We start from the raw sequence: 26,961 nt of genomic DNA on the forward strand, positions 1-26,961 counted from the left end.
GTTTCCGGATTACTGGCGATGGAAATCATACACCGCTAAAACAGATTACATCGAGATATTCATCATTATAGACCATGCAATTAATTTAAATTTTACATTATATTTTTAAATAAAGGGGACAGGTACATTTTCTTGACCATTTCATACCCTCGTCATGATGAATACATCATTATGTATTAAGGACTTAAGTTGTGCGTGACAGTACCGCAGCCAAATGTCGGTTTTATAAACATATATTACATAACATCTGTCCTTGATGAATAGGGATATGTTTCTTTTATTAAATAAATAAAATTTTATCAAAGTATATCAATAATTAACTAATAATAAATAATTCCGGCTATGACCAATATAACACTTCATATCGGCATACATGGCTATAATAATCGCCTTGCCTTGCCTTGAAACGAGTTATACTTGTTTGAGTCAGTTAGATACTGACACGCAATTTCTGTAATTGTCGATTCTATTATAAATCTATCGTCACAGGCATATCGCTTGTTTCTTACCATCATCTTGAAACCAACTATAGTATCCATATTTTCACCAAGTAACGAATATATTTAACTCGAAATGACAAAACTAAATTATTCAGCAACGCTGCTTAACAACCAAGAACCTGCAAACAACTTCCCAACACAATCCATTGCCGCTATCAACTATTGGCTAGCTTACCACAACAACACAATAACTCGGACTTAGTGACCATTGAAAACAAGTAAACGGATTTTATCCCATTTTCACCGCAACATTGACGGTATAACACGTTGTGGAATATACTTGCTTGTATTCAACACTGTGGAATATACCTGTCGCGTGCACGGACTACTTTTTAAATGACGTCATGCGATATGCGCTAAAATTAGGTCGATATTGTTTGGTTCATTGATCGAATTTTAAGGTCACCCATGAAAAGAAAATGTGCATATTTTGCAGAAAAAAATATATATGACATATTCACCAAAAGAAATGTTGAAATAAAATATAAAATTACACGATTTTTGTTTTGTTATTTTTTTATTTATATTTACTTTACCACTGAATGATTTTTCATAAGAAACAAAGTCGACAAAACTTGAGCTTCAAAATTATACGACCTTCAACCTTTAAATCTAGTCATATGACATTATTTAGTGTAATGTGCATTGTTTATAACCAAAGCATATACTTTTGACATTTAACTTAAATATTAAGAATGTACAACAAGCCATACACATATCGCACAGTTCATGAATAATCTGCTATGTTTGCTTTCCTATTTAATTCACGTTAGGCATAGAGCTGTGTAAAGTATAAGATGGTAAAAATAGCACCACACTGGAATTGGGAACGTCCCATTTGTACACGGGTATTTTCTACTCATTCATCTGTTGTGTACTTGAATGTTTTCCATTCTTTGTGTATTTATATATTAGATTATTTTTTCGTACAATAAGGGCATTTCCCTTAGATAAATAAAACAGTGTGCAAGTTTAAACATAATTATGTTTATATGCAGAAATCTGCAAATGCAACCGAGTTTACCAACGGCTATTATTAGATAAACTGCTCCGGTTCATTTGAACAGCAGTAATGTAGAGTACATGACGTAGCGTGTGACGAAGAAGAAAGTTTATCGCGTTCATAAACTCATTTGAATAAAGTGATAGAATGGCATAAGGGTCTTTATTTAACTATGCTAAAATAATTATTAATGACCCTAGATGCAAAATCGTCAATTATTGAGTTAAATGGATTATTAGATGGATTTTAAAGGATAACTAAAGGTAAGATACTAGTTCTTACGTGTTTTGATTTTTGTTTGTACTTTTGTCGTTCCCTGTTCTCGGGGAAATGATTTTAACATGGGCGCCATTGATGCATCGGATCACACACGGCATACCCATAACATTATATAAAAAACACGTTCTGCGCGTCCTTAAATTCATCGTCCGAAGTCGGAAAACGTATTGCCCTGTATATTTTGTCAAATAAAGTGTCAGTCGCTGCAATTGTCTGTTTACTCGTCAAAATTGTCAAGGTCTTCGATAGCTAAAGAAACTTCAGCGTACAGTTTATTTAGTATTGACAGACCCGTACAAAGTCGCGCCAGTCAAAAATCATAAAAAGCGACATTTATAGTTATGGTAGCCAGAACTAGGTCGTCGATGGTGTACATGTATGTTGACATCGACAGCATTTTGTCAGGAGCAATCGCCGCCATATTGGATTTTGATCATTTTCTTTCGAAAATAAAATAAGTTATAGTAAAGTAAAATCTTTTTTTCGCGGTCGTAATGTGTTAAAATTCGCATACTGCGTAAAATTGAATGTAGGCATATGGTGATATTTTTACTTGTTTTACAGTTTGTGTGTGAATTTTTTAAAGACTATTTTGCGTACCAGAACAAATACATGTATATCACTACGCATGGTTACATTTGTTAGATTTTAAGCGCTTTTATGACTGAATTAAAATTATTGTTAAGGTTATTAGATCTATTTATGTTAAATGTCACGTTGAAAAAATCAAATGGGATAAATAGAATACTAGGATTAGCGTTGAATACAGAGAAGTTTATGTTGCTCGGCTCGAACACCGAAAGCGCTCGCCAAGGCTCGCGCTTCCGGCGTTCTAAGCCTCGCAACATAAACTTCTCTGTATTCAACGCTAACCTAGTATTCTCTATAATCGTAATAGACTTTGCTATCTGCCAATGCAGAATAGTTGTCAGCAGATTATATGATATACGAAATTGATTTTCTTAATGCGATTGCTCGCTTAACAAGAAATTGCCTACACAATATATATTGATGTGTCTTAAGGAACAATCTGCGGGACTTCGTATATACTGTCAACGATCACGGCACTAATATATGTACTGAATGCCAGGAAAAATAATGATAACCTTAGCTATTTATCATATTTGATATATAAAACAAAAACACGAATTCAAGTTATTTCGCAGTTTTAGTAAAATACATTGATATGTAACCTTTTAAGTTATTCTCATATCATAAAAAAGGAACTGATGTCGCTTACATTAGTGTAATACGTCGTTTAGTTGTTTTACCCATGCCATTATATTTCAGAGAACCGGATAATCAACAAACTTCACTGAATATTCGGTGTTTATTCTGCTTTGAGTACATTAAATCCCTCCTTTGAATCTTTTTAAATTCTCATCTTATGCGATACCGAACCAATCGCATGATACGTAGTTCGAAATATGTTTTCTGTTGTGTGTTTAAATTAATATCAATAATGTGTTGTGTGCTATAGAGAAGATTGAATGACCACACCTTAAATTATTTCAGTTATTTATGACTATTTTAAACATGCGTACTATGCTTTAGTGTTTTAACTCCGTAGATAGTATTATATCTACATATTTTAATATAAAACACGATGCTTGTTAATTTCGTGTGTATATAAAACTATTTAAGTATAACTTTTAGCTTTATGTACAGACTATTTTAGTGTTTCTCAAAAAAACACTTTTATTTTTACCAAACAGTATCGTTTTATATTTTATTGGAGTTTCAAATGTGTATTTGTTTGCTGTGAGAACACACAACACAATCGCTTAGTCTGTTCGAAACCTCCATGTTACGAACTTGTTAATAAAAAAAATGCAATACTGCTGCAGCATCTGGAATTTCACTTCTTTCTATTGAAAGTAAATTAAATCATTCAAGGCGAATAGTGTTGCAATTTTTCGATTCAGCACTTTTAATTAATTCACTACCAAGATAAAATTCTGATTTGATTTGTTTTTTTAAATAATGTTTTGTTAAACAAGGCCAAATAGAATCGAACAAAAAATACTTAGTCTTAAAAGAAAATGTACGGATGCATTTGTCTTTATAGTTTATATTTTTTCTATGTCAGTCTTTGAGCGTGAAACATGTCTCATTTAACACTGGCTATCAAAGTCGGATTGTGCATCTGGGAATACAAGTCGTTTATCTGCATTAAACTGTTATCATTTATTATAAACCGCATGACAGTTGTGTGACACAAAATAGCAGGGTAATGGAGTGATTATAACATATCAAATTAACCTTGTATTTTCTTAATTAACTGCTTTTTATTAATGTTTTAAAGTAAACAAAACAAAAGCCATGTTGTAGAAGCAACGTTGCCAAATATTATACTATCACAAATATTGTATTATCACAATAACACTGGGACATTGCAGATGATTTCTATTGTTCAGTTTATAGCTTAGATCTTTGTTTGACATGTTTGTTCTAATATAATACATTGATATCCGCGAAATTTGTTGACGGATATGAACGGCGCACATACAAATAACGATTATATGAAGGCGCATGATGCAGTATTCTTACGAGAATGCGTCACAGCACAACAAAAGTCCTTTAAACGAAAATGTGAATCAAATGCGAATACATCACACAACTGTCTATATTACAGTTAAGCGATTGGTGAGCAACAGGTGACACATAAATATTTGTATGTAGGCGAAAATAATAACAATACAAACAGGTTATCAGACTGATCAAGTTGTAAACAATCGTTCTACACAATTAAGGGTTTGGGATATTTTAAAAGGCTTAACATCCAAAATGTGCAATGTGTTTCGCGGCGCCAACACACACGGACATGACCTCTACCTCAAACACAAATCACGTGTTGCATGCATATATGGAGAAGACAACTTAATACTTGTTATGAATGCACGAAATGCTGCAATCAGAAAAACAAAATGTTATCTTTTGATGATGTCTTATGATTTTTAACGGCCCTTCTTTATTGTATACTTTTTTGCGTACATTCGTAAAATATACGACAGTTTTGTTTTAAAATTAACGTACGCATACATTCAATAAAGAGCTCTTCGTTATGCATTTTTCATATCATTACCAAACACAGACTAAATGTTTTTAACGAAATATACTTATAATATACTGCATATAAATTAGTGGATTTTATAGAAAAAATATAAACTTTAAAAATAAATATCTAGTTATAACTTCTGAATTTTAGATCTTGAAATATATATTCTCATTAAAATCTACAACAGCATTAAAGGTATCTAAACGCTCCTTCCATGTATAGCTATGTTTTGCAAACACGTATTTAAGGCATATATAACGTCACCATAATACATGTTATTCTTTTTATCTATTGTTAATCTGACATCTAGCAGCTACGTTATCAGTTAATGTTGGGATTTTGAGATTCAAATCATAAACATAATTAAAATGGGAAAAACAACACACTCGTTTGGTAATCAAATACCTATATTGTAGCATTAGAATGTTTGGATGAAACAGCCCACGATTCGAGGTTCAGAGACGTTAAAGGGGCCTTTTCACGTTTGGGTAAATCGACAAAATTGACAAAAGTTGTTTAAGATTCGCAAATTTTAGTTTAAGTTATGATATTTGTGAGGAAACAGTAATACTGAACAGTTACCATGCTTACAAATAGCCATTATATTCATCTTTTGACGGTTTTAAAAAACCTGAAAATTATAAAACGTTGCAACGCAAAACGAATGAATAATTTGGTGAGTTCTGTTGTTGTCCTTATTGTATGTGAAACTACGAGGATTGCTTATATACAATATAAAATATATCTGTATGTGTATCAGGACGAATGGCCGAGTGGTCTAAGTGGTAGACTTTTTACTCCAGGACTCCAGGGGTCAGTGGTTCGAGTCCTGCTGAGGGTTTCTTTTTTTTCATTTTTTCATTTTATTCTTGATTTTTTACTGGAGCTTTTTAGATCCAATGTTTACATTTATTAATATAAAGCATTTAATGACAATCTTCAAAACATGTCAAAATCTTTGAAAAGGCCCCTTTAAGTAACTTACATGTTCTGTGATACTTATTCATTTACTCACTAACCTTGTTACGGCCATGATTTCACGAATTACATCTTCATTTATGTATTTGCATTGTTGCAAGATGTCTAAAACGGCGTTGTACAACTATGATTATGTTTTACACATTGAATGCCGAAGCAACAACTATCATTATTGTATTAACATAATTGTTGAATATTCAAGCAATAATTGCAGTAAATAACTGCTTCACATTCCTTATTTGTCAGTTGCAGTTGATAAAGTAAAAGCAGATGCGCGGTTAATATATTTTGAATATCTTAAACATGTATATATTGTACATATCGAACATAAAAATGATTATTGGTTCGATCTCACGAAACATCCTTTGTAACGTCTGTAATTCTATTAGCACGAATGTATTAGTGCACTAGTGCAATTATAGTTAATGCATCTATATGTTCCGATTTATTTTTATAATATACAATTTTAGGTACATATTATACATGTTCAAATGCAAATGTGTTTCCCTAGAAATTATCTGAGGCTCTGTGGTAAATCTTCCTTATGGGCAATATACTTATTTGCAGACGCATTTTAAAACATATTCACGCCTTTTCTTTTCAGAAGCGAAGCCATAAACCTTTGTCGACGCTTAAACGTAAATAGAATAAGTTACCTTTTAAAGACAATTCAAAAATTATCTGTTGTAATAGACCGCGTTATAAAGTAATTAAATAAAGCTGAAAACAAGTTTTCTTTTTTGCACACATTTTTTTAAAAACACAGCGTGCAGCTTCTACGCAATTATTCGGTTGGTCAACATGTAAAAATGCAGGTTAACATTTCAAGTTGACATTTGTTTTAAAAGTTTTTGTGAACACATTTTTATAAACAACTTAAGTCATTTTTACATTGTAGAAAAACACTCGTAAATTCAATATACAACGGGTCATCGTCATTGTTAAAACCGCTGTAAGCAATCAATGAAGGACTTTTGGATTGTTACAGTAAATACTGCGTTGTTATTGGGGCTTGTTATTGTATTGCAAACGAATGCATACAGAAATCAAAATGGATAAGAAAGACAAAAGTAATTGTCAATTAGTTCATTAGATTAGGCGTGTGGGAAATAACACTTATGTCCATATCAAACTTGTGCAGCAAGCAGTATTTATGTACGACACATAACCGCATTTGAGATGAACAAACGAATTGGACCTCCTGAATAAGTATAAATCCAAAAGTAGGTACTTGTAAATGTCAATATGGTATACGTGAGTGTGTTGCAAGTATTAAAAACATCACCCATGCAAATAATAAAACTTTACTGCGGTATTTATAGGAAACGTATGATGTAAGTTTTATATCGTCAGGGCGAAATAACAAACCCGCAGGCCAATCACATTTTACTCGCAGCAACACTAGATGCAAGGGTTATACAATGTGTTAGAAAAGACGTAATATGTATTTATGTATAAAATAGTATTGTTAAAATATGATAATAAACTACATAAATATAGACATATACATTTTTGTATTATTATTATCAAAAATGATGATACAAAGTACGATATATAGAGAATAATAGGCTAGTGTTGATTATAGATCAGGTTTATCATTCGAGGCTTATAAAAACAAAAAGCACGAGCCTGATATAACGTATTGATATATGCCTGATATAACGTTTTTTGCTATATATTTAAATAAGTTCAACAGGAAGTTGTTATACCAGTCAATGTTTGGAGGTAACTACCTATTGGATTCACTTATGAAATTATCATTTTTGTTAAAATAGAATCCGATTCAACTGGACAAACAATTTGATACCAAGAGGTTTAATATTTTTAACACAAACAGGTGCATAAAAAGCAAACAAAAATATTTATAAATATCAAGCGCAAATACTCACGGCCTCATTATTAACACATCACACGACAAAACACATATTCGTTCCCGCAGAAAAAGCAGTTTCGAAGCGATTATTTTTCATTATTTCTAATACAATGGGTGACGTAGACGTATGATTAACAGAAGATCACTGCCTGATCGTTGTGTAATATATTATTCTCGGCACGAATAACATAACGGTTCGACAGGCCTCGCAATTAATTGTATTCAAAGCCTCGCCTGGTATATTACAAACAACCAGGCAGTTGCCTGTTATAATCTTTAGACAAAATAGGACTGCTTTTATATTAACAAGGGCAAAACTAGGTTTCGGCAGAGGTTAAACTATTTTGTCCATACAAATTAAAATAAATTGAATCTGTGTTTAGTCAACTGCTAAAATGTCACTGCAGCAACAGTCAATAGTTCTGACGTTTCTTTTTTTCTGTTTTACAGCAGCATTAAACGAAAATTTAGAAACCAGGTGTGAACTGTTCATCATAATTTACATTGTTTGTTCTTATAACATCGCTGTAAATAACAAAATTGAACATGTTTTTGAGAACAGAAAATTAATATAAACCAAAATGACAGCTGAAGTCTGAAATAAAACACATTTTTTCATATAATAAGATTTTCTTAAATGATAAGAAAATTTTCAAAATAAATACTTATTTTTAGCAAGTACGTATGAGAACAAGTACAGTGAAAACAAAAAAGAACGCTATAAATTATTCAAAACTGGTTACAGTCAGAATTCGATGAATGAAACACATTCCCAGTTGTATCGCCAAATAACCCAATATAGTGCTGGTATGAAATTTGAAACATTGTCTTGCACTTATTTTAAGGACGATCCTTTCCCAGCGTTTTACATTAATGAACCAGTCATTATTATATTCAATATTCAAGTAAGCTTTATGTGACGCATTTAAAAGTATTAAGTAAATGTCTGTTACTACGAAATAAACGCTTATCACTTTCTGGCTACTATGGCTGGAAAGTGAGCGACATCAAATAATTAAATAAAAGTAATAACGAGTATAAAACGGAAAAAAATACCTTTTTTCGGCGCAAACGTCGCCATCTTGACTTCCTTTATGTAATCACGTGATTACTACCTCTGAGTAAGCTCTCAGGTATCATGCATTTAACTGTACTTATCGCGTACAAGCAATATGCAACGTGAAACCAATCAGTCGACCAATAGGACACACGCAATATAACTTCCCTATTGACACGGTATCTAAAGAAAGCATACGAATATCTGCTCTATTTATACCCAGTTTAATTTAATATCTATTAGACTGGTACTGGTAATACGCGTTTAAAAAAAACGTTTGGTTGATAATAAAGGGTAATGTAGTTATCAACAGTATACACTCCGCTATCCAATCTCCACGCAGAGTTGTCGTTCCTTGCTATCACATACAACTCTGCGTAAGGCTCAGCACGCCATTTTGTCTACCAAATAGCTAAAACCGAACAAACGCATTCAATGTATATTTTAGTGGATATTTAAGATCGCATGCATTAAATTAAGAAATATGACTTTTAAATATACGATAATTCGTGCAAAAACTTGCGAGTTTTAATGCAACTCTTTGGAACTATTTTATCGCCCATTTACGCAGATGGAATCATTCCATGCACTTCACAAATGTAAACAATTGAACATACTTTTTTATTGAGTGACGTTAGGAATTGCTTCGACGTGTGTATGCATGTTGGTTTCTGAACATAAAAAAACATATCAATTTTATATAATAATGAATTAAGACTGATATAAGATATCATGGTATGAGATGGTTTTCTTTAATGCAGTGAATGCAATGTAACCGTCGTGCAAGAGATTGTTTAGTATACTGTAACCTCAATGATGAACGCTTGGAATGATCATGGCATGAATGAGACGCTTTCATAACAATAGTCCGTTCCGAGCCCAACACAGAGGTGAATGTAATGTGACCGTCGTGCAAGAGATTGTCCGCTATCAATTACTTTTTTACATTGGAAGTTGACATACGTATTAAGACGTAATCGTAACGTTTAAGCAATGTATGTATTATGCAAACGTAATGAATGAGTACCACTGCATGTAATGATCTACAATCGTATTGTGTTTAGTGTATCAGAAAAACACACTTATTATATATCATTTGTTTGGTACATTCATACTTTATAATTATGGACTTAACATTCACTTTACTTGTGTTTTTTTCCAAATGCTTTCAAAAGTATGCCAGTCTATTTCATCCGGAAATACCCATTAGTAACCGAAAACTACCAAAAGTAGTAACCGAAAATTACCAAAAGATAAAGAAATTCCCTTGTGTCACCTACCAGGTTAAACATTGACGACAACGCATTTGCTACTCTAACACCTTATCAATGTAGATTAAATATCAGCCGGATTGTCTCTGTTAACACTGTGTTTTACATGCATGTTTTTACAAAGTGTTGACGGTAGTTCTGTCATTTTGAAACTTTTTTATAGTTCGGACCTTTCTCCGAACGCGACGGATGTTTAACGCAATGTAAAGGTGGGTTTAACTTTATCGTAATGCGTGATTGATTTTCTTTCAGTTGAGTTCAGTTTCAATAAGATTATTCTACTATATATACATATGCACATGTTTCAATGTCACATCTACGCTATTTTGTTATTTCTCATAATGTTACGATTTCCGCATTCTTCACAACCAATGCAATTAATCGAAGCGTTGACATTGATATTTTATCAATATCAAATCTGATTATAATGTTTAGTCAGCTCGCCAATGGCGAAACAATTACTGCTTATCATCCGATACAAATGACTAATATGATTTGTAGTTGAGTATGACACGTCTACACTTGAGTTTATCTTTCGACACATGTATTAATTTAGCGCGACTGTTACGTGAGAAATTGGCTAACGTTTTGGATGCAATTTTGCCCATCACCGAAACGACTTCTTAAGATAGGAAACGCTTCATCACCATCATCATCATCATCATCATCATCATCATCATCATCATCATCATCATCATCATCATCATCATCATCATCATCATCATCATCATCATCATCATCATCATCATCATCATCATCATCATCATCATCATCATCATCATCATCATCATCATCATCATCATCATCATCATCATATCATCATCATCATCATCATCATCATCATCATCATCATCATCATCATCATCATCATCATCATCATCATCATCATCATCATCATCATCATCATCATCATCATCATCATCATCTTCATCATCATCATCATTATTATCATCACCATCATCATTATCATCATCGTCATCGTCATCGTTCCCTTGACCGGCCTGACCGTTGGGGGACATTCTTTTTAGCCATTGTCGGAGTAACGCATTTGATAGAGGTCACTATATTCCATTCATGTGTAAATCTCTTGTTAAACTTGATTGTCCATCGTCGTTCCTCTCTTTGCGTCTTTTGTTTAACGCTACTTGTTGACGTCATTCCTTTCTATACGTCGTTCGCAGAAAGCCTCTTTCAGACTTCCTTCCTTAATGTACGTCTTTTGTAGAAAGCGTCGAACAGACATCCATTTATACAATGATTTTATAAGGTTGTAAGTAATTTTCGATGATTTTTAAATGAAATTCACTGTTTCAAACAGATACAAATAAATACTGGAAATTATCTATAATTTTCACTTTTATACTTTTAAATTACGTCGTGTTTTGACGGGTCATTAACCTTGCTCAATAACCAGTTATTTTTTATAAATGGAAATTAACGGTGGAAAAGGATTCACATTGACCGGCTCATTAAAATTTTAACCGCACCAGGGTACACTGTTGTCACAATGATTAAGTAAATTAACCGACCAACGCGCCTTTAATTAAATGCATACCTTATTGAGATGCTATATAATATACTTGTAAATGATTTCAATTGCGCGGAAGTTGTGACTGCGTTCACAATTGCATATGACAAAGCACAGAGATAAACGGGTACAAAATGAATCATGAACATAAAACTCGGACAACTATAATAGTGTAAGGGGTTTAACCTACATTTAGCTGATATCAATTGTGCTTTGTGTTCCAATACGAAAAGGTTAAGTGCATGACAACCGATATCAAATGGATATATAAGCGACAAGTTTTTATCTCGGTTCTACTTGTTATTTCAAGTATTATGGCTTAAATCGTCCACATCATTCTGGCATGAGGAAAGGTTTGACAAAGTGCGATAACATACCAACACAAAAGAACGACAAATACACCCGACAAAAAAGACAAATAAGGCAGCCAATTATACCGGAAAGTAACATAAATAGAGCACCGATACAAAACAACAAAAACATACATTTTTCACTCCTTTATTCGCTGTGGCGCGAAAATATTTGTCATTCTGGTGTGTTGACGTTTTGACGATCCGTCAACACGCTAACACGAAGGAACGAATAATACTTGTACTCGAACCAAGACAAGGACGCCAATACGACCATTACTACACGTGTCTCGCTTTGCGTTGTTCTACTATAAAACCCGCAAACATGGCAGAACAACATGGCCGAATTAAGTAACCATAGAGAGGGACATTTGATCAGTTGATATAGAAACGCATCTTCCCAAATTTAGATCCGACAATTTGTGTACAGTTTCGAAATATTGACTATTAAATATAAATTGTCACAATAACTCTAGGGATACGATATACAACAGTAAAATTGCTTCATAATCGCTAAATCCGATAATAAAAAACAATTAAATATAACAAGAATTATCTTTTAAAAAAGTAGTCGGCGTAAATGCTGACTTTCAAATAAAGTTTGAAAGTAACGTTTCTAAACAATTAAATTGAAAACAAAAAAATAACTATTGCGTTTTTCCACTTTTTAATGCATATTCACCGCATGAAATGTTTTGCTTAATGTATGCTTTTGTTACTTACGTTAACTTTATTGACGGAGGTGTGGCATTGTGGTATTGCACATTTGTGTTAACCAAACGCAATGTTTGCTTAGTGGACAATACAAAAGTAAATTGCAGTTGTGTTTTATTTAGTTAAACGTAACACAAGTAAGATCATTATCACACGTTCGCACGATATCATCTTCTACAGCATTTTCGTCCTTATCTTCAAAACAATAATCAAGCTCAACATCATCATTAAAAACATCATCAAAATCATCAAAATGATGATGACCATCATCGTAATTGTCAGCATTATTATCATGATCATCATAACCACCATGATCATCATCGTGATCGTCGTCGTAATCATGCTGCTCATGATAATGCTCATCAACATCATGCTCATCATCATGCTAATCATCATGCCCATCCTCCTCCTCCTCCTCCTTCTCCTCATCATCGTCATCATCATCATCATCATCATCATCATCATCATCATCATCATCATCATCATCATCATCATCATCATCATCATCATCATCATCATCATCATCATCATCATAATCATTGTCATCGTCATCTTCGTCGTCGTTGTCGTCGTCATAATCATCATCATCATTATCATATTCATCATCATCATCATCATCATCATCATCATCATCATCATCATCATCATCATCATCATCATCATCATCATCATCATCATCATCATCAATCATCATCATAATCATCATCATCATTATCATCATCATCAGCATCATCAGCATCATCAGCATCATCATCATCATCATCATCATCATCATCATCATCATCATCATCATCATCATCATCATCATCATCATTATCAACAACATCATATCTCCTTTACAATCATAATGGCATTGTTATCGGCATCGTCGATATCTTCCTCAATACTAGCAATACTGAACATAACAATAACATTTACTAAAGATAATCGTGTATATACAGAATATTTAATATCCGCTGAGAAGTTATTTATGTTCATAAGATTATATTAAATATAACATGAAGCATATTATTGATCAAATTATTCTTCTCACATAACGATTAATCAAAATGATTCCAATTCTTCCCAGTTTGACGCTACTATGTCATCGATGTACATATAATTGCATACACTTATGGGATTATGGAGCACATTTCATATTAATTGATGACTTAAATAAATAGTGTTATTTAAGCGTTAATAATTGTATCTATGTGAACAGTAACTTTTTGATTGACTTAGATAATACGTTTTATATTAGGTTTTCCATTGATGTACAAAACAGATTTATTCTCGAGGATCTTATGAAAAACTACCACTTTTTCAAATACATTTGTCTATGCAGTCCTACAGGACTGGCACGTGTACTGTAAAACTTGACAGTTTATGCAATGACTTTTAATTCTTACAACTTAAGCGCCTTTGAACGTGCACTCTTGCACAAAAGGGCGCTATATAAATCCGGTATAATAATAATAATAACTTGGAGATATGAGTTTATTATGAGTATTAGTTTCGTGAAATACATACACAGCAATTTAAACCAAAGTTTTACACTATACGTGGTTATGTATTTACAAACACGGCAATTTATGCGCTAAGATAAACGTGAATATCACACAGCACATACCAACATACAAGATGTAATTTTGACGAATGTATTTCCGCCTTCCTCGTCTGTCCTGTTTCAAGTGCTGATATTTCGTAATAGTTGGCATTATGACGTGCAACAGAACGAAAATAATAATGCATGTATTGTATTAACCGAAACAAATCTTAGAAAAAAGTTTAAAGTCAAGAGTAAAATTCGTGAAAACTTAAAAAAAATCATTTAAAGAATGTTTGTGATACATGTATTTAAACCAATAGGAATACAAAATGATATCAACTATTCTGAAGAAATACTCATTTAATGTTAAAATGTTTACCTCGAAAACTGACTGCCGATACTGTTACTTGAAGACCATAATGAATATACATAGAACATTGTCACAGAACTGAACGCAAATTATCGTTTTATTTTTTAAGATGGTTAATATGGTATTACTGAAATAATTTACTTACTATTTATACAATCATTAACTATGACGGAATTAATTGAATGATCTTAAAGGGACCTGTTCACGTTTTGGTAAATTGACAAAATAAAAAAAACACTGTTAAAGATTCGCAAATTTTCGTTGTAGTTATGATATGTGTGAGGAAACAACAATACTGAGCATGTACCATTCTCTAAAATATTTATTATTATGCATCTGTTGAAGAATTTAAAAACCTGAACATTCTAAAGCGTTGCAACGCGAAACGATCTAATAAGTTGGAGAGTTCTGTTCTGGTCGTTATATTTTGTGGCACTTAAAGGATTGCTTATCTAAAGTATAAAATACATCATTCTTTATATGAGCACGGAAGGCAGAGTTGTCTAAGATTTATACTTTTATTCCATGGGTCAGTGGTTCGAACCCAGTTGAGGGTTTCCCTTTTTTATTTTCTTTAATTGTATTTTTGTTTTTTACTTGAGCATTGTAGATCCAATGTTTACATTTATCAATATATAGCATTTAATGATAAACGTCAATACATGCTAAATCTGGACGTGATAATGTATATAATACTTCACATAATCATTGATCATTTAAATAATCATGTTATATTGTAACAAGTAAGCTGCATATAAAAATTGTCTTAAATAGAATCGCCTGGCAATTAAAGGGGCAGTTAAGCGGGATGAGACAGCCAGAAAGTAACAGGACATGAAATCAATCATAATGGACGGCACGAACACTGTACTATCAAACAATAAGGCAGGTATGCGGATACAGACATGACAGAAACAAGACATACATTATGTCATAATGGATGACAGTAACACTATTATACCAATACCAGAGGAAAGTGTGCAGGAACTGACAGCTCATACTTTTAGAGGAAAACAGGACACACAGTCAGTCAGCGGTAGTGACGTTATAATACCAAACACTATGACAAAGGTGGTGGAAATGAAAGCACGGACAAACAGAGAGGAACAGGCCACAGATTCGTTCAGAAAGGAGGGCAGTAAAACTGTAATATTCAACAAAGAGGCAGGTTTGCAAGAATTGACAGAAGCAACAATAAGCGGCGATCCTGACCTAGAATCATTCGTAATATATAGCAGAAGCACTATACTTTCAACCCCAGAGGCAGGTGTGCAAGCACTACCAACACAGACAAAAATAGCAGAGAAGGACATTACATCGGGTATAAAAGATACATTGATGGCACAGGCAGACAAAGGGAAACATGTTATAAAATCAGCCATAGTGGACGGCACCAACGCTATTAAAGAGGGAATTTTGGATAAAGTGGTCGTTTTGAAAAGGGGAATCAGAGATTTGAAGACCAAATTTGACAAGGATTCGCAACGCTCAGGTATGCATGCATATATATACATTACTATTAAGTTAAACTTCAGTACAAATACACATTTTTGAAATAAGCTAGCAACAAATTGCGCATAGTTTTGGTGTACACTTTAAAAATGCAACTTCACATTTGATGTATTAAAATAAAACCACAGGTATTGTTTCCTATGTGAATTGCTGTTTGTATCAATGAGGGAATGCTCAAAACTGCATGAACAATTGCACAAAAGCTTACCGCTAAATATCTCGTTATGTTCGTCTCCTAGTATTCTGACACCGTCTCAGAAAGATGATACAATAAACAACATGCTTTCTACAAGCAAAGTTAAAATGTCAAAAGAAAGATCCGAATAATCCAATCTTCATTTTGTAAATACACTAGTCCATTAAAAAAAACATCGTCGTACAGAAGGTTAAACAATTTCAAGTTTTAGAGTCATAGTTCAACACATAATCGAATAATTACCAAAATGGATAAAATAATGATGGATAGACAAATATCTCTCACTTAAAAGTCATTAGGAAATATTAAAAGGCCAGTAGTTTAATACCTATGTTGAATTTACGTCTGCTACGTTCACACTAAAAAGGTTGGACATACACGCGGTTGTGGACAGTTACAACAAATTCATAATTTTAAAAGGCATTGCAAGTTAGGCGCGAATTATATTAAAAGAAGGGCCATGTATAATATACATCGAGTCATCTATGCTGTTAATAGTTTTGGATATGTATTGATCCAATATTTTTACATTTTTGTATTGGTAATAATAATGTATCTATATGTAACATTGACATATTTATGTTACTTAATCTGTACTCAGGGATCGTTCAAGATGATGATCGGTGTCACGTCTGCACTGTAAGTCCGATCTTGGGTACCCGTTGGAAATGCAGAGCGTGTCCCAACTATAACATGTGTTCCTTGTGCTTTAACGACTATAGAAGGACGCACGACATGGCGCATTCATTTACAGAGATTAAAACACCTGGAAGTATATCGTAGGTTTACTGATCAATATGTGTACACTTTATTTTTTTTAAAGACAATACATGGAAATGACCGAAAGTTCCAGGAGTACTTAACAGACCGTCTGTAATTCATTTTCTAAGCGACAGCTTACATAAACTCGCATCATTATGTTATGAAGATAGAAACACATAAGCACAATCATGTTATACATTTAAAATACGATTTTAAGATCATTACATGTATGAGTAAAACTATTCGTTACACATTGTTTTGTATGTTTTAGAACAAAAGGACGAAAGAAGGAACATGAAGTACAGGGATCGCCGTCTGATTTGACTGAGATGACACGCGATGAACACGTCAAAACAGTTTATCTGGAACATTCCAGCGAGGAATTCATAACCGTGATGAGCAAGTTCAATCACACGCTTGATAAAAATATCGTCAGTATACGGAGTGTTCAAAACAAGTTTCTTTGGGAGTTTTACTTTGTGTAAGTATCAATGCTTAAGTTTGTTGCCGATATAGGTGACAATGTTTCCTTGATATTCATTGTTCATTTACTAATCGTTGTTTCTTTATAGGCAATATGTCAAAAGTACATAAAACATCGGTACCACTTACTATGGTATGAATTTCAATCGTTTTGCAATTTGTTGTTTACACCTTAGTTGCAGTCAATAGTAATTATAATCCAATCGCTACGAATATCCAGGTTTTTGTTCAAATTTGACGTTGTTCTTATGGCCAAATATAAAATACGTTTTTTTCACGAATACGCATGTTTCTTTACTTTCTAGCATGTGTAACTCTAAGTTTATTAAATTAGTGGTATCAAACAAAGTCAAATATACTCGTATGCAGCTAGTCGCCATCAGCTTGAAACTTATGCGTCATATATCAAAGCGTCGGTGTTGTTTAGTGGCTCACCAAATGAATTACAATAGGCGTTGTTCGAATCCCTTCAACATTGAAAACAAACCTATATAATATGTTAATTAAAGAAACGATGACCTTCCGAATCAACCAATCATAGTTGCATTCAACTACTAAAGATTGATACGGTATTTTGAAAAGCTTTTAAAAGTATCGTCTTAGTTTGTTCCCACATATTATTGTGTTGTTCAAGCACATTCAATGCTTAGTCGATATAGCAGAAAAGTAGCGATATATTGTTGTATATTTAAAAACAGATTCAATAATAAAGAAACGATCACACAAAAATAGGTATATTATTATATTCAGACACACACATATCAATGACAGGTGAACGCAGGGTGTTTTACCTTGTTATTCTGGTGTATTTCAGGAAACGCGAGCAGATGGAGAAAATGAATAGAAAATTCGGCGCGAACGAGAAGATCCTCTTCCACGGAACCAAACCGGAGATAATTCATAATGCGTGCGCTCACAATCTCGACAAACGCATGGCCGGAACAAACGTCGGTGCGATTTTAGGCAACGGCACATATTTTGCTTCGGCAGCAAATATGTCAGATGCGTACACTAGACCTGACCCTACAACGGGTTACAGGTATATGTTGCAGTGTCGTGTACTGGTGGGAGAATGGACTAAAGGGCAACCGGGTTTACAGAGGCCGCCGGAAGTGGCCCAAACATCGGATGGTCAGGTCAGACTATATGACAGCTGTGTGGACCGTGTCCGAAACCCAAGCACATTCTGTATCTTTGACCAAAACCAATACTATCCGGAGTATATCATTGAATACAAATGAATAACTAAGCATATTTACTAATTGGAGTTTGAATGTCTTGTGCTTATCGGATTAAAAAATATTAATTGAATCGGTACTTATCCATTTAATGTTTGCTTGCTATGGAATATATACATATGGAGTTGATGATATATGATCTAACCAAGTTATACATGATAATAATTGAGCGTGTATCATGTATAACTTGGTTAGATCATATATCATCAAATCCATATGTATATATTCCATAGCAAGCAAACATTAAATGGATAAGTGCGGATTTGTTTCATAAATAATAATACCGGGAAAACGCTTTAAAATGTAGAGCTAGGTTCAATTGTATCATTACAAATTGAAAATTGAAAAGATGTGTAGATAAACAAAAAGGCTCGTTCATTTAAATAGTGACTATTCCACAGATAAATATATGACATTGCTTTAAATGTAAACACTTATTTTGACTAGTTTATGGACAGTGTACTTAGTATTTGAAACAATGCGTTTCTTAGAAGTAGTTAGATATGCAGAATGTATTGTCAGTTGCAGATCGTGTAAGTTATCAATTGCCATGATGCACTTTGTAGATTTCCTTTTTCAATCCTACTGTGTATCAACGAGTGTAGAAGTACACGTACACATATAATGGGATTGTTAAAAATATTTCCGTCATCATTTTGTACTGAAATGAACACCTGTCATCTATATATTGTTTTGTTTGTATTATTTGTTACAATTTCAATAACTAATGCGAAAATATGTCCTGTTGCGTGTTAAGGAAGCATTGACTGCTATTTGATTATAAAATCATAATGAACCATGCATTTTAAAACTATAATGACAGTTTTATATCATAAAGATCGATTTTTACAAGTTACAGTTAACCTAAATTGAAAATCGCAAATGCCTGCATAGATTAATATTCATTCGTGCAAAATATACATGCGACAAAAGTACAATTAGGTTCCAATGACGAAAATAATCAATCAATATGGGGCTTTCTGCACCAATGAGTTATGCAGTTTATGGCGTCATGATACACACAAGTGTGACACTTGAAATGTACTTCTTTTTCTTTGTATTTCATTGCTTCATACCTAAGACAGTCAAAGTTAAGTTGCGCTGGTTCGCATTCGACCATAAAATTGACAAAAGGTATTTTAAGTAAACGAATTATTATAAATTGTTGCTTGACTGGAACGTCTATAGCCGAGCCGTATTTACCAATATACGTGAGTCTAAACTTTTACAGTCAGCTCAGGTTTTCGACTCAGATTCAGACTCAGAGACACAAAACTTAATTCAAGAAAAATATATAGAGGATATGTGTTGGAATAGATGGAATATCGATTTTATTTCACGAGTAATCATATAAAATAATATTTTCACGAGTGGCGCAGCCACGAGTGAAAATATGTATTTTTTTATGATCACGTGTGAATTAAAATCGATATTCCATCGAATCCAACACATTTTCTTTTTATTTATGCTTTTTCACCGTTTATTTACATAGTAAAAGAGTAAAACTGGATAATGTCGCTGGATTTATGACGTCATTTGGTTGAAAAAATTACGTCATTTCACATTACAACAGTGAAAAATATCGTCATTTTTCACTGTTATTTGTCACTGTTTAAAAGAGTGAAATACCAGTTTTATTTCACTGGTATTTCTCTATAAACCACCGGAAAGCATAACATAAAGAATGGTTAGTTTCAGAATAAGTCTCAGTAAGATAAGTCTCTACTGCTAAGTCCACAGTTTTAAGACTTACGTTAAACAACCACGGCGTAACATTCCAAGCGCGTTTACAAAATGGCTTCCGCATTTCTTTCTTGTATATCGAACGTTACAGGCATGTAGCCGAATACATGCGTGTTCATTGCTTTGTCTTCTTTGTGTTAACTGTATGACATATAAGTGATTGTATCTTGTTTATACTTGAGCTATGTGCGCCTTACAACCCGATTATTTGCATAAATCGTGAAAAGATCCAGAAACCAGTTTTACTCATTCATGCAGTCTGTTCGTTTGAGGTGTAGTAGCTTGACTATTGGTTAGTAAAGAACCTCGCTTGTTTCATAGTCGTTACGCCATGGTTAAACAAAACAGACACACACTTAGCATTGACGTTTGATTGTGTTATGTCTTATTGGAAACTTACATATTTCTATTATGTCAATAGATTTTAAATTTTGACCCTCTGAGTCGCAACGTATAGTTTTTACCATTATATTGGTATATTGTTCTGTTTTGATGAACGCAGTATCGATCTTGTGGAGCTGTAGTGGTAAGCGGGTTTTGCTCTTGATCTCACGCTGAAGAGCTTCTTTCACGCAAACCTCCACGCAGATATTTGATTGCAACCAGCATGCCTGGATCAAATCCCTGTCGTAATAACCAACCCCGTGATGATGATCGAGCCACGTGGTACACTTATGTTCCAGTTGTTATTTCTTCCTTTCCCTTTTTTTATTTTGGTAATTTATTGTTTAGTATGAATATAAACTTATTAACAATTTTCAAAATATAAAATAAAATGATACTTCTTTTCATAATATATAGTTAAACAAAATAAAATAGCATCATACCAAATCTGGTAGGATGGTCTTGTTATGGCAGAGATTGTATGTGGGAGCAAGGAATGCTAACTCTGCGTTGAGGTTGCTGTCACGCTCGATATGATACACGTTTTATAATATAGTCCCTATGTTTCGATTTCAAATGGTTTTGAGGTCCTACGCGATAAAAGCGATCTATTTCGTCAACGGATAGATTCAAAAACAGGATTTATGCCATTGAACAAATATATTGGCCGTACTCCAGTATTAGGGATCTCAGTGACCCGTAGACAGTTTCGACGGCTATGTTGTTACGCACGATCAGCTGGCATGTGTTCAATTATCTGGTCATTGAGGGTCTGGTTTTCATGTTGAATGGATTTTATTAAACTGTTGAGAAACTCATTTATGAAGCGAATGACTTGCTTGCGGTAATAACATTTGTACTACTAAGCTTACAATTCTTTCTACACATTCTGTCAACAGTTCACGGACTTTCCTCAACAAATGGGTAGGTGTAGATATATACAAAAACCACTCAACTTATTTTGCGATTTTGTTAATTATAAGTTATTATACTGTTGGTCGATTTTGTCTAGCGTTGGTTTGAATAATGCAAGTAGATTTCTAAGTTGTACCTGTAGTTTACACACGTTTTCAAATATTATGTAATTAACCGTTGTGCGGCTAACTGCGCAGTTCATATTTTAGAAAGGATATTCAACACATGATGCCATTTTAATATTGATTTCAATGAAATAAAATTAATTCTATAAAAATAAACTGTTTTTATGTTATATACATCGAGATGATAAACTGTTTCTTATAGTATATAAACAATATTGCAGTTAAAAGGCATATAAAAGGGTAAGCATTTAAATGTAAAGTAACGTGTTTAAGCATGTTAATCTTACTTATATTTTTTCAGTTATTAAAGTCGCACACCTTGAAATGAAAAACATGGCATAGTAAATTCAAGTATAAATAAAAAACAATTTTTAACTATGCCAATTAGAATATATCTGGTGGTAACAAGGTAGAAATCCGTCTCTTTTACGCTTTAAAACTTAAAAACAATCGCGTTTGTCGAAAATGGACGTATACGTCTACAAATCCTACTGTCGGTTTTAAAAACTTATCGTTTGAAAAAACATAAATTACTTGCTAATATATTTTTTTTTATTATCTCAATTAGAATATATCGTGTGGTTACACGGTAGAAATCCGTCTTCATTGGTCTGCATAACTTAAAAATAATCGCGTTTGTCGAAATGGACAAATACGTATATAAATCCTACTTTCGATTTTATAATTTAAAACAAATAATACATAACTTGCTAACTAGGCTATAGATTTAATGATAATTTTGCACACTTTCAAATTGCATCTATATGTATTGATTAACATTAACTTAATTTCAAGATGTGTGGCTTTAAGTTGCACTGAGGCAAGGGGAGGGAATTGTGCCGATTGTGTTGTCTTCATTTGTTTAACACATTGAACTTTACAATAAAATAATATTAACTCTCGTTTGGATACATATTATATGGTGTAGATTTTACCATTATTTGCTGGTCATTTGACTTTTGTAAGACAGTCATTTGCTTCAGATAAAACACAATTAGATAACTTATATGTATATTGCAATTATTGGGGGCTACCTGTTAATACATCAATAACAAGGTATTTCGGTAGAGGGTGCATTACAAAAAAAGGACAAAATGTGCATACAATTGTACTGATATTGAACTATGTAGGCACCGTGTTGGAAGATACTGGATGTATAAACTAACCCATAAACCATTGGGTGATTAAAATCTTAAGGTCATTAATGCAGTATTGTACAAATGCAATGACATGGACATAAAACCAAGCATATATTGTTTGACATGTTTGTTAGAATTCAAACATGCTGAACACTGAGAATATCATTATGCAAATTACTTACAAACACGCTTTGAACGATTGTAATAAAGGTTATTTAAACATGGTCGTAAATGTAAATAATGCTACATAATTTAAAATTCACTTATGTTATGAAAATTTAAACGTTGTACACGTTTATATTTTTATTTTTATCATTAAGTAGACTTGTCGAAACATAACAAAAATATCGATAGGGTAAAAGGAGTAATAATAGGCACTGTATTAGATATGTGATTATTTGTGTAAGATTAAGAGTCTCTGAACACCTGTTTACAATCCAAACTGGTTGAAATGTCAAAAATAATATACTACAAAATGAACGTTATTGTTTAAAGTTGTAATAGCTTTTATTTAAAACACTATCTTAAGTTTATATGCATATGCTGCTGTTTAATTTATCTAAAAGATACATATATAAGCCGTTTATTTATATAAGCTCATCTGTACATAAATTCCACACACGCTATTTGGTTTATTTGACAAATATGTATGTTAATTTATCAAAGACGATATTGTTAATAAGTACAACTATTCTTAATAATCTTAATAATACTGTTAAATAAATGTAATTACAACATCTCGTTTTTATTTTATTAGTTTTTGTATTCTTAAATAATTACAACTGCAGTTTGATTGGATAATCCGTCCACGTGGCCATGTTTTATTTCCCGATGAACCAACTTTGCATACAGATTACATTGTTAATATTCACGACAGGACTACTTTTTCATTTACAAAAATGCAAAATGACGTCATTTTCCGCGAATGTTTACGATGCTCATGCGCTTTAGTAATAACATTGGCCGACTTAAGTGTTCATGTAGCAGACGTAGATACGGAGTCTGATGAATTTACAGGTAATTTCGCATTGAGCTGGCCTCAAAATCTAAGCCAAAGTGACACCAATCTATTGGGATTATCTGACAGCTTTTTAGAAATGTTAGACCAGCCGTTTGAGGGGATCGAAATCGAAACTGAAAACGAAACGAGAAATGAAACCACTAATAAAGCCGAGGTCGACGAGAAACAAGCGCAGAATACATGAAGTAAAAAGAAGGAAGCTACGCGTAGATTCAAAATACTGGAGGAATGCGATCTGGAGAAAATAAAGGAAAATAAATATGATAAAAAATTCAAATAAAACACCAAATGGGTGTGCATTTGTTTAATGGTCGGTTGAATTCCTTACCTCATGACATAAGTTTAAATTATGATTTGTTGTTATGACATTAACCATATACAAGATGCTGACTTATATACACAGACATTCTTTATGCATTTTTTTCTGTTTTCATCCCATACAAATTCCAAACTATTGGTCTGTCTACTTGATCATCCTGATCTTCATTCAAGTATATTTTGCCTGAAAAATTACAATATTTTACAATTTATCGAATACTATTCCATATTTTGTACATTTGTATAAACTGCATTCTGAAACAAACAAAATTGAAAATTGCTCAATTCAACTTTATTCACTCAATAAATGACAACATAATTCATAAATGTTTATTGTGCAACATTTCCAATTTTCAATTTCACATCCTTTCAAAGCGTCACAAAACTAGAGCATAACATTACGAAAAGTGTTGATTTTAATTCATTCATGAACATACTATTGAAAACAACTAAAGTATATCTAAACATGCTAAAGTTGTGTAAAACAAAACAAATGCACACATTTAAAGAGTAGTCTGTACTTAATTAAGAGTTGACATATTTGAAAGCTATTTTGTTAAAGAAATACATTTCATTTTGTTAATATACAAAGGAATAACCGCAATTAAGTAAATGAACGTTTTTAACTGTATTAATTTAAAAAGCATGTGTACAAAATATGACACTCATTGCTATTTTATATGTTAATTTATTAAACTATATTCATGAATAAGCGCGACAAAGACTTGCTTTCTAACAATATTCCTGAACTTGTTTATCTCGGAAAACATGACAATTACCGCTAAATTATATAACCTAAATACAGACATTTTATATAATTATTATTACAACTGTATTCACTTTCACGTAAACACTGCTTTTAAATTGGATGCATTCTGAATGAGTATTGTGTTCGTTTTAGAATGGTGTGCTGAACGTCTTCAGAAGACTGTTGACATGCTTACTGTTAACAAAGATGAGCTTAATATGTATCTGAAAATATTTTATGCTGAGGCTAAACCTTAACAAACTGAAAGCCGTAAAAGAAAGTTTGATGATGAGAATGTAGCTGGGGAATACAATGAAAATGCTAGGGCTGCAATCAACCGCTTCTTTCGCGAAATTAATCGATGATTGGACATTGTTAAAGACTCTGAATTTCAAGAGGCAAATTACATGCTTGATGCAATAATTTAAACAAATCTGAAGTCTGAGCTCAAGCTTCCTACCAGACACAAGTCAATAATCCCAACAAATCAACTGAGGCAGATCAGTAATTACTTGAAAAGCAACACACCAGTGTGTTTTCGATACAGAGTGTGGCATATGCTCAGCATTCAGTATGTGTTTGGCAGCACACTAACTTTGTTAAGACATGTTTTCAAACATGTTATACAATTGTTTGTGTTAAAGAATTTGAAATGAACAGATTGTATTCTGCAACAATCCATACACGTTTAATGAGTGGAGTGAAACTCGAAAAACATTATCAGAAGATTAGCTGGCCTTTTATGGACGATGCCTACAACACAGCGCCTTAGGTACAACACTGGCTAACACTCTGGTCGCCGCCTTGTAACGCTTATGCATACGCCTATATGTATATATAACAATATAATAAAAAATATATATACTTGATTTGCTTACGTGAGAACGTAGTGATTTTACTGCAAGTTAATGTTTCACTGTTAACTCATACGTGTAATATTACTAGTCACTATACAATTGTTATGCGTTTTAATGTTACGACAAACAAAATATCATCAATTGTTTAGATTGAAACGCACGTATAGCGAGCCAATCCGCCCGACACTTAAACTCTGCCAAATGAATACTACCTTTATAATAAGGCGACATTGGTGAAGTTCCGTTTGTCGATGCAGTATACGTTTTTATTTTCAAACACTTTATGAAGATGGGGAGTGTTGTGCAATCAGGCGGTAGTTAGAGTTGTGCCATTTAATGTTTGCATAATGGCAAAAAGCAAGGGACATCGACACTTATTCTACACGTGCCAGATAAATATATTTCTTATGGTTGTCTTTAGCTTTAACTTCGATAGGTATACCACTTGTGTCTTTTTTCCATTCTCTTCATACTGAAACAAACCATGTAAGATTGGTTACAACGGCTGATGCTATCTATCATTTCATTATTGAAATTTGTATATGGTCAATTAAGAAGTCACGTCCATGTTTGAATTAATAAACGTCCTTTACGGTACACACAGTACCTAACTTATCTGATCTAAGGTATACACGTATGCATGTTATTGAAGGTTTAACGTTAATGAATGGTTGTAAGGAAATAATTAAACTAACAATAATTATAATCATTAACGTATGTAAACGTTCATATATATTTTACAATATTTGCAAACTAAGCAGCAAACAAGAGAGACACAGTTCATAATTTAAACATTGAAAGCACTTGAACAAAAACCGCTTAATCATCGTAATATGATATTGTTTTTAAATATTGACATGTTTATGCATTTCTTTGTTAGAAAATATATAAATATTCAATATATTCAAGTTGAGTTTTACGGCACTGTTTATGATTTTTTTTTAATATCATATACCGGTGCCTTTTGTTAAAAAGTTTAAAATCTTAACAGTATACACACTTTAAAAACAC

General features: G+C 32.8%; 1 protein-coding gene across 4 annotated transcripts; it reads left to right on the forward strand.

Annotated features, from left to right (window-relative positions):
• Positions 1-10,010: 10,010 nt before the first annotated feature.
• On the forward strand, positions 10,011-23,741 carry LOC127833681 (protein mono-ADP-ribosyltransferase PARP14-like). 4 transcript variants are annotated; one of them, XM_052359089.1, is made up of 6 exons: positions 10,011-10,228; positions 15,284-16,001; positions 16,819-16,996; positions 17,251-17,460; positions 18,277-18,598; positions 20,946-23,741. In XM_052359089.1, exons 2-6 carry the CDS (start codon positions 15,446-15,448, stop codon positions 20,988-20,990), a joined length of 1,311 nt encoding a protein of 436 aa, XP_052215049.1. In that variant the 5' UTR covers positions 10,011-10,228; positions 15,284-15,445; the 3' UTR covers positions 20,991-23,741. The 4 variants fall into 4 exon arrangements, with proteins under 4 accessions (XP_052215049.1, XP_052215050.1, XP_052215047.1 ...); XM_052359090.1 differs by having other exon boundaries at positions 18,277-18,501; XM_052359087.1 differs by lacking the exon at positions 20,946-23,741 and having other exon boundaries at positions 18,277-19,386.
• The last annotated feature ends 3,220 nt before the right edge of the window (positions 23,742-26,961 follow it).

Source organism: Dreissena polymorpha, chromosome 6 (genome assembly GCF_020536995.1).
Source record: "Dreissena polymorpha isolate Duluth1 chromosome 6, UMN_Dpol_1.0, whole genome shotgun sequence".
NCBI lineage: Eukaryota > Metazoa > Mollusca > Bivalvia > Myida > Dreissenidae > Dreissena > Dreissena polymorpha.

Bases quoted from the DNA above. Each gene is read 5' to 3' on its own strand.
- LOC127833681 (XM_052359087.1), top strand. From the start codon at position 15,446: ATGGATGACAGTAACACTATTATACCAATACCAGAGGAAAGTGTGCAG. The intron at 16,002-16,818 runs GTATGCATGCAT...ATCTGTACTCAG, and splicing joins CAAGGATTCGCAACGCTCAG to GGATCGTTCAAGATGATGAT. The intron at 16,997-17,250 runs GTAGGTTTACTG...TGTATGTTTTAG, and splicing joins AAAACACCTGGAAGTATATC to AACAAAAGGACGAAAGAAGG.